Source organism: Octodon degus, unplaced genomic scaffold (genome assembly GCF_000260255.1).
Source record: "Octodon degus isolate 3935 unplaced genomic scaffold, OctDeg1.0 scaffold00029, whole genome shotgun sequence".
Lineage (NCBI taxonomy): Eukaryota > Metazoa > Chordata > Mammalia > Rodentia > Octodontidae > Octodon > Octodon degus.
Genome location: NW_004524605.1, coordinates 4,184,779 through 4,193,605, shown reverse-complemented (window position 1 = coordinate 4,193,605; position 8,827 = coordinate 4,184,779). Strand labels below are relative to the sequence as shown.

General features: G+C 50.3%; 1 protein-coding gene across 2 annotated transcripts in view; it reads right to left on the bottom strand.

Moving 5' to 3' along the window:
• Slc22a5 (solute carrier family 22 member 5) overlaps positions 1-8,827 on the bottom strand; it is a 33,614-nt gene that overhangs the window by 16,188 nt on the left and 8,599 nt on the right. For both annotated transcript variants that reach the window (XM_023713206.1, XM_004629336.2), the window contains exon 2: positions 5,864-5,967. In XM_023713206.1, the coding sequence (XP_023568974.1) occupies positions 5,864-5,967 (104 nt within the window). The remainder of the gene's footprint in view (positions 1-5,863; positions 5,968-8,827) is intronic.

Sequence of the window (8,827 nt, the reverse complement as noted above, 5' to 3'; positions counted from 1 at the left end):
TGTCAATAACTTTTAGAAAAAGATGCTCAGATATGAAATGGGATACCGATGAGGCCCGGAGGGAAAGCCAGTGTTAACGATGGGGGTCTGAGAACACAGGACCAAGATTTCAAAGACACTCGTAGCCTAGTGGAGAAGAACAACATCAGTCCTGGGGCAACTTATTCATCAATTTGCCTGTGTAATGATGCCAAGTCACAGGAATGAGAGTAACATAAAAGTCACCTGAGTCAGCCCGCACTTGGAGGAAGAGTCCTGGGGGTGGGGTGGGGCTCACGACACTGAGAAGAACCCACGTCACTGTAACCAGAAGCGGCTCGAAGGGCTTGGAGCTGGCAGAGCTGGCGCTGCTTGGGCACTGAGGGCTTCCGAGGAAGGCAGCAGCCAAACTGCACAAGACCTTTCAGCTCCGTGAGTCTGCTTTTCCTTACTGCAACGGCTTGTGTTGCGAGTTGTGCTCTGAATGTCACAAGTCAGGGAGGGGGTGCCACGGACCTCTGTTAAGTAGAAGCTAGAGATGTTGCTAAATATTCTAAAATGGCCAGGGTAACGCCCCCTCCCCCCACAGCAAAGGAACACGAGGGCTGAGGCTGAAAAAGCCAGGTCTAAAGTGTGGAGGACCACATGGGCGACTGTCCTTGAGAGGAGAGCAGTTGTGCCATTTGGGCTGCGCCTGACCCCACTTCCATGTATTGACAGGCACAGAGCTGGCTAGGACTTTCCCTCGTCCCTTCACCTGGCTTTGAGCAATGCACATTGGTCTGGCTGGGGAGCTGGTGTAGTCTTTGAAGACGGCACACGTATTTCCCTGATAACTCACACCTGCTGCTCCTTACTATGAGCCAGGTCGGGACAGGACAAAGAGCCAGCGCTCCACACTGTCAGCTGGGATGGGGCTTGGAGACAGAGGCTATGACTTCCCGGGGCTTGAAAGGTTACACATCAGAGCTGAAGTGCTGGACCCCAAAACATTAGATACTATCTCAACAGTATAATGCAAATCACTTTTTCTGCATATCCTTCTCTGCATTTGACAGAGGCAAATGCAGGCCTCCTACTTAGCCCCGCTCACAGCACTCAAGGAATTCCTGCCATTCTCAGTCACTCATCCTCAAGCCCCTCCTCCTTCATGACTGAATAAAACCTGGGTTCAGCCCTGGGTCAAGGCCTTTGTTCCGGATAGCCATTACCATGGCTGGACTTAGGACCCCTTGGCTCATAACTATAAATATGCCTTAGTGTCTTTATTCTTGCCGTGGGTTGCACTGGAAGTAGTGGATTGGAATTAACTCAATGGGACTCCAGTAACTTATCCATGGGATTACAAATATAAACTTCCTGGACAGTTACCAGGATCAAAAAGGGCTCCCTACACAGCAGGAAACTCCCACTCCACCTGCTCTGCTCTATACCAAGGGGGCTCCACATGCCATTAAGGGGTGGTCCACAGGGCAGACTGGTACCACCTCTGCACCTTCTCCTTCCCAAGCACTCCTGTGGATCGTAAAGAAGAAAGGTCCACTAGCCCTTGGCAGTCAGGGTTGGCACTAGAAATGCCTTTTTTTTTTTTGCAGAACTGGGGATTGAACTCAGGCCCTTGTGCTTGCCAGGGAAGCGCTTATTCCACTGAGCCATCTCCCCAGCCCCAATGCCTACTTTTTCAAACTCAATCAACCAAATGGCAGGCACATACCTGTCTACAAAAACAGGGAACATCGCTCTACTTCTTTCAAGTACTGCGCCTCCCATAAGTAATAAAGATAACTCAATAATGTCAGATGAAAGGCTTCGGCAACTCAGGGGTATTTTAATTACTGCTAAATGTCAGACTTAATAATGTGGCAGAAAGAAGGCTAAATAAACCTTTGTCCCATATAAAAAGTCCCCGCGGATATCCTCAACAACAGTTGAGAGCACGACTCTGTAGCTAGGTGACTACGTGGCTGAAGTTTCAGAAGTGGTGTAGAGATAAGGCGAGAAGCTTCGCCCTCAGCCACCGTGGGGCGTGGATGAGCTGGAGCTGGGCTGCTCTGAGCTGCAGGCATATTATTTTGCTATTTCATTTATTGGACTTAAATGACCCTGTTTAAAAGAAAGTTCTGCTGCCAAATTTTAAAAAATGATTTGAGACACACTATGTACGCCAGTCAGCCCTTCGATGGGCTGAGGCAGTTCTCAATGTACTCCCGAATCCTGTTTCCACAGGAGTAATTAATCCTTTTGGAACATAAACATTTTCCTTGGGCGATCACGGTGCTACATGATAAACAGGTTCATAAGCCGGCCTGCTAGGATCCACGTAAGCCAAGACACATTCGGCTCGAGGAGTGTAGAGTTTCCACTCTGAACTCAGAGTACCTCCTCGTTTTTCACACCAGTGCAGTTCCTGAGCCGCGGCTGCCACTCTGCCTTAGGAAAGGGTGTACCCCTCCCCACATGGAGGGTCCCTAAGCACAGTCCTGTCCCTTCTCTTCTCCTTCTCGCTCGCTCCTGGTCATCTCATTCACATTTGGGGTTTGGATGTGGATTCTACATGGTTGGTAATTCTCAACTCTGCTTCTTCAGCCTGAACCTCTCACAGAGTACCATATCCACATATCTGGCCACATACCTAATTCATCAGCTTAGGGGTCCTACCTCCAATTACAGTATGTTCCAACTTAATTCAGTTATCTTTTCTGCACATAAAAATCACTTGCTAGGGGCCGGGGAGATGGCTCAGTAGAATAAGCGCTTTCCTGGCAAGCGCAAGGGCCTGAGTTCAATCCCTGGTTCGGCAAAAAACAACAACAACAACAAAAAACAAATCTGAGGCTAGGGAGACAGCTTGGTGGTCTAAGCAACTGCCTGGCAAATGCAAAGCCCCAGGTTCAATCCCCAGTACTGTATGCCGAGCAGGCCTGGAACCCCAGGTGTGCCATGCCAGTGCTGAAATTGGGCGTGGTGGTGCATGCCTGTAATCTCAGCACTAGGGAGGTTTAGACAGGAAGATCACTATGAGTCTCAGCTAAATAGTGAGACCCTGTACCAAATAAATAAATAGAAATACAAATTTAGCTGGGTATGGTGCATGCCTGTAGCCTGTAATATCAGTACTCTGGGAGGCTGAAGCAGGAGAATTACCAAAGTTGAGCCCAGCCTGGGTCACCTAGCCACCCAGTGAGATCTTGATAAAAGAAAGAAAGAAAAGCAAAACAGAAAGCTGGAGGTATAGTTTAGTGTGAGGACCATGGATCCAATACCTAGTACTAGGGAAAAGGAAAAGAAGAGAAAAGCAAAGCCAATCTGCTGTCACAGTTCTGTTTTATACATTCTCAGTTGCTCCTCAATGACAGGGCCCAAGCTCCTCATGGTGGTCTTCTAAGCCCTTCCCAATTCTGCGTGTACTTCTGTCTACCTGCCATCTGCATCTCTATTGCTTGGGACTTTTCTTTGTCCTTACGCTTCCCTCCCAGGCTTTGGTGCATGCCATTCTACTGCCTAGTTTCCCCTGGCCCTGCTAGCCGGCTAATTTCTGCTCATCTTCCAACGCTCAGCTCGTACTTCCCTTCCCAGGGAAGCCTTCCTTTCCTCCACTTAGATGCTCCCATTAGCACCCTGTGGTTCTCTGTAGTACTTTCCACAGCCAACAATACTTGCTTTCTCAATCATTTGTTTAATACCCCCCGTCCTGCCTTTATAGCAGGCAAGTTCTAGGAGAGTGGAACTTTTACTGTTCATCTATACAACATGGAGGAGCGTGACTATCTGGGTCCCAAACCCTCCTCCAGCCACTTGCTTGCCAGCCCTGTGACGTTGGGCGTGTTTCCTAACCTCCATGTTTCATTCTTCCCACTTACAAGATGGGAAGGGTGGGCTGGTGAGATGGCTTAGTGGTCTAAAGCACCTACTTAGAACAAGCTTAGCAAAGCACAGGGACCGCGGTTCAATCCCCCAGCACCACATGCCAGCCAGCCCCGCCCCCTGGTGGGCTGAGCTGCCCCCCCCACAAATAAATAAATAAAAAGATGGGAAGGGATTTGGGGGAGGCGAGTGCTGGGTACTGAACTCACGGAGTTTATTTTTTATTTCATTTATCTATTTATTTTTATGGAACCAGGGATTGAACTCAGGCCTTGAGCTTGCCAGGGAAGCTCTTATTCTACTGAGCCATCTCCCTGGCCCCTGGAGTTTAAATCTTAAATATCCCTCAAAAGCTCACCGTTGAAGGCTTGGTGCTTGATGGAAGTGTCCAGAGGTGAGGCCTACGGTAACTGGCTCTCATTTTATCAATGGATTAATCCACTTAGGGACTCACAGGGTCATGGGCTTGGGGAAGGGGCCTGTTTGAAAGCGAGCTTTCTCTGTTTCCGGGCCGCCCTATGCACTGCTGGTTCTGTCAGCGCGGCCTGCCCCCCACAGACCCAGAAGCAATGGGCCCAAGCGACTGCAACCCAGAGCGTCTGCAACCGTCAGCCAAAGTAACTCTTTCCTCCTCTGAGTTGACTTTCTCCAGTATGCTGCCCCAACCGTGGGAAGCTAGCATATTCCATCATAGGGTTATGAGTTTGTTTTCAAGCCGTGCAGTACTTGTAACAATGGGTAACACATATTATGTGCTGCATGTTTGGTAAGCCAATAGAAGTAAATAACTGATACTTGCTGCTAGATTAAAGATGCAGAGGAGCAAAGGTCTTCTCCCCAAAGGGGCAAGTACCTCATGGTCTACAGAGCTCCAATACTTACTGGTGACTGTGGGAATTGCTCCGTTTTTAGTCACCATAGGATCCTTTAGGGAAATGCACCTATTATATTTTTCATAAAATATGTGAAAAAAGTGACAAAAATGGATAGGCATCAATTATGACACAATGGCATCCTTCAGCTTCCTCAGATACAGGATAAAGTGTCTTTGTCCCTTAGGGGGATAATGTTCTAATTCTGGGGAGGATAATGGGACTCCTCTCTGCTGGGTGACCTACTGATTACAAGGGTGTTCTGTCTGTGCTACTGTGGCCAAGGACCTGCTAAATGCCACTCTTCCTATCTCAAGCTTCCACGACAGACTCTGAAACACTAGGATGGGAAGACACAACAAAATGGAGGCCTTTGAGACTTCATGAAAACTTGCTTCAAAAAAAGGGCTTGCAAACCATCTCTACTACTTATTACTACGTAATTTCAGTGTTTTTGGATTTCCTAAACCATCAATAGACCCTAAATTAAAAGCTTCGGAATTGCTGGACACGGTGGAGCACACCTGTGATCCCACCACTTGGGAGGCAGAGGCAGGAGGATCACCGCAAGTTTGAGGCTGGTGACAGCCTGGTTTCAATTTCCAATACAAAAAATAAAACAAAATAAACCACCTGTGATTTAGCTAAGGGGCCTCAGGCTGGCGAAGGGAAGAATTCTACTCCTTGTAGCCCTGAGGGGTAGTGAGATCTCACCTCATAGTGCATGGAAAACACTGGTCTCGGGAAAACAGAGATGTTCGCAGCGGTACTGCCCGAGGCTCTGCAAAGCAGGGAATGCGCTCGGGTGCGTGGTACCAGCCTCTCCCGTGTGCAAGGACACGGGAGTGCTGTGCTCACTCAGGGAAGGCGAGCAATGTGACTGCAGACGGGACAGTGGCCCACTGCCTGGTCACTGCATCACGGTGCAGCTGGCCTGGACACCCGGCTCTCCTCACCCGGCAGGAATTAAGGGGCAAGGTGAGAGATTCTTGGGCATTTCACTTGGCAAGAAGCCTATACTGGGCAGCTTCCTCTCACATTAAAGTGCAAGCCCCTGGTCTGAGAGAGCGCTACTGATGACGTCAAGGCCAGGCACACACTTTTTGCTCAGGGCTAGAGACTGAAGCTGCAGGAGACAGACACCTTACCTGTCTGAGAGCTGCCCCGAGATGAAGGAGCCCATCAGCACACCCACAAAAAACAGGGACATGCTGAGTGGGGTCTTCCAGTCGTCCTTACACACCAGGTTCCACTGTAAGAGGAGCAAAAGGATGTATCACTCACTTCTTTTTAGAAAAGGTTTTAAATTTCAAAACTGAAACAGAACATTCTGCGTCCCCACCAGGTATATGAATTCAGTTTCATAGGTGATGGCTCACCTGGCAGGCTGCCTCTGCACCCCCATCCTGTTCGTCAGACTGTGGCCCCCTGTCCTGCTTGTTTTGAGGGGGGACACAGGTGGGGAACAGCCTTCTGCCCAGACACCGACCTCCTGGGAGCAAGGCTGCCCGTGCTCACACCTACGAATGTGGGCACAACCCACACTGGGAGCAGAAAGGATGCCTCTCCTCAGTGGCATTCCGGCCACTAAAGTTCAGGGAAGCCAAAGCGTGCATCAAGGAAGGAACTGAGGCCAGAGGTCTAAAGGTAAGCCACATGGACCTGCTTCTTCAGCTCTGCTCAGGCTTGTGCTGGACCAATGACCCCCGGTCCTTCTTGCAACATTCAGGGCTGGAATCCCTGACACTGCACGCCGACAGTACTGGCCCCCATTATGCTGAGAGCTCTGAGCTACAAGTCAGGAATCAGGATTTTATTTATTTTGGAGAAGCTCAACTTTTTAATAGGACATAAAGTATCATGGGTTCTTCTGGCTGGAAATGCAAAATGTTCTCTTCTGTTTCTCAGACGGCTATTTATACCGTTAAGTCCATCAGCAAGGCCTCATGACACCAACTTCAGTCCCTTTCCCACAGACCAGCACGTACCAAGGCTGTTGTCTCAACAGGGTCCCTAACTAAGATAGTGACCTTTAAGAAAGAGCAGGCAGCCTCCAGGTCCTTCCCTAGGCAAGGACAGCTCAGCAGGGGTGAGTTCTTGTGAGCAGAGCCGCCACTGAAGCCAGCTCAGTTGCGGGGATGTCGCTGCAGGGTGGGGGCAGGACGGATACATCTGTAAAATCCCTGCTTTCCAGAAGGGAAGCAAGCGGACTGGAGACTTTAACAATGAAGGTGAGGTCACAAGGGAAGCAGACGCGTAGATGGAGGGACAGACTGTGGGTCAATAGCCTGTGGCTTCACTTTTGTGCCACCCCAACCTCAGTACTGTGACACCACCCTGCAAAACCTGTGTCACCGGCAGCTGCATTCCTAAGTACTCTCCCTTGGAGACCAGCCATGGCCAGCTGAGAACTTGGAGAGCGACGGATTCAGCAAGGGATGTCCTACAAGTTCCCGATGAACGATTAGAATATGATCTTCAAAGTATATAATTAAAAAAAATTTAAAAATGTTGGGGGCCGGGGAGATGGCTCAGTGGAATAAGCACTTTCCTGGCAAGCGCAAGGACCTGAGTTCAATCCCCGGTTCCACCAAAAATAAATAAATAAATAAATAAATAAAAGTTAAACGCAGCCTATTTCACGCACTCACGAGCCGGAGAGCCCTCCATGCTGTTTCGCGCCTGTGAACCTTGTGCCTTTCTAGCTGGAGATTCGGCAGCAGTGCAGGGCTACAGGCGGCAGCCCCTCTGGGGCACCCCATCTCATCCCATCCTCTTCTCTTGGTAGAAGGAGCCACTCTCTTCAAATAGTTCTATATTCTGTCTGCACAGCGTTTCTCTAGGTTGCACAGAGAACAATCAGGGTGCTGCTGTAAGGTTTTGGGGTGGTGCCTGCAGCACTGAGACTTGATGAGCTTAAGGTGGTGCTGGGGTGACTGTGAGGGCGGCCGCCGCTGGCTGTGAACCAGAGTGACCTCCAGCCCCCTGTGGGAAGTGTGTGCATTAACAGTCTCACAAACGCATTTTTAGGAGGTTCTAGAGCACATCCAGGCAGCCAGGGCAGGGCAGACCAACTCCATCAACACCGCTGCGGGTTGGAGCCCTCCCTCCTGTCTTGGATGGCAGGACCTGGCATAAGGAAACTGGGCTTTAAATTCCATTCTAGTGCTAACTGGTTGCCGAATCCGAGACAAGTCCCTACCATCACACCCTGCCTTCATCTTTCTGTCTATAAACAGACACTAGAGGAAGGAACAGCTGCCCTGTTCAAGATTCCAGCACCTCACCTGTGGCTCTAGGGGTACACGGGGAAGCAGTGACACCCAAGACACCCAGCCTTTTTTTTTTCTCTCCCTTTTTACCGGGGATCAAACTCAAGTGACACCCAAGACACCCAGCCTTTTTTTTTTTCTCTCCCTTTTTACCTTGTACTCGCCAGGCAGGCGCTTATGCCACTGAGCTATCTCCCTGGCCCAGACACCCAGCCACAAGCCAAGAGGGAGAGGCAAACCAAATCAGGAGACTTCAGGACACCCAGGAAAATATTTCCTGGGGAGTGTGTGGGGGTGCAGCTCCCCAGAACAAAGCCTCTCTGCCAGGCCACTGACAAGGAAACTCAAGTCTGCTTTTCTGTTCAGCTAGGCCATGCACAGCCTCTGGGCACCCAGCTAAGGCATCAGAGGGCGGCCCTCTGGCTGGACATGAAGAACCCCTACGGCCTACACAGGTCACTCAGGCATGCTGCAGGCTATTTTGGAATAAACATTACCTGATAGGCTAAAGGGGATGTGACTTCAACCCAGGGAAGAATGGGGGTATCCCACTCCCGAATCTGGGAAACACCCCAGCCTGCAGGAGCCTATGCTAAGGCTGCTGCAGCCATCCTACCCATCGGCTTCTGTGGCCCCAGTGCCCGGATGCTCCTGCTCTGGCAGGTGGACAGGGCTCTGAGTGCAGCCCCCTCCACCAAGCTGTCTGAGCCAGGATGGAGAGCAGTGGGGAGACAAAGCCAAGAGGATCCACGGTGGGGGCCAGCTTCTGTGCTGCGGGCTGAGCTGCAGGGCTGGCTCACGGTGCTGCCACTCTACTACTCTCAGCCATGAGAATGAAAT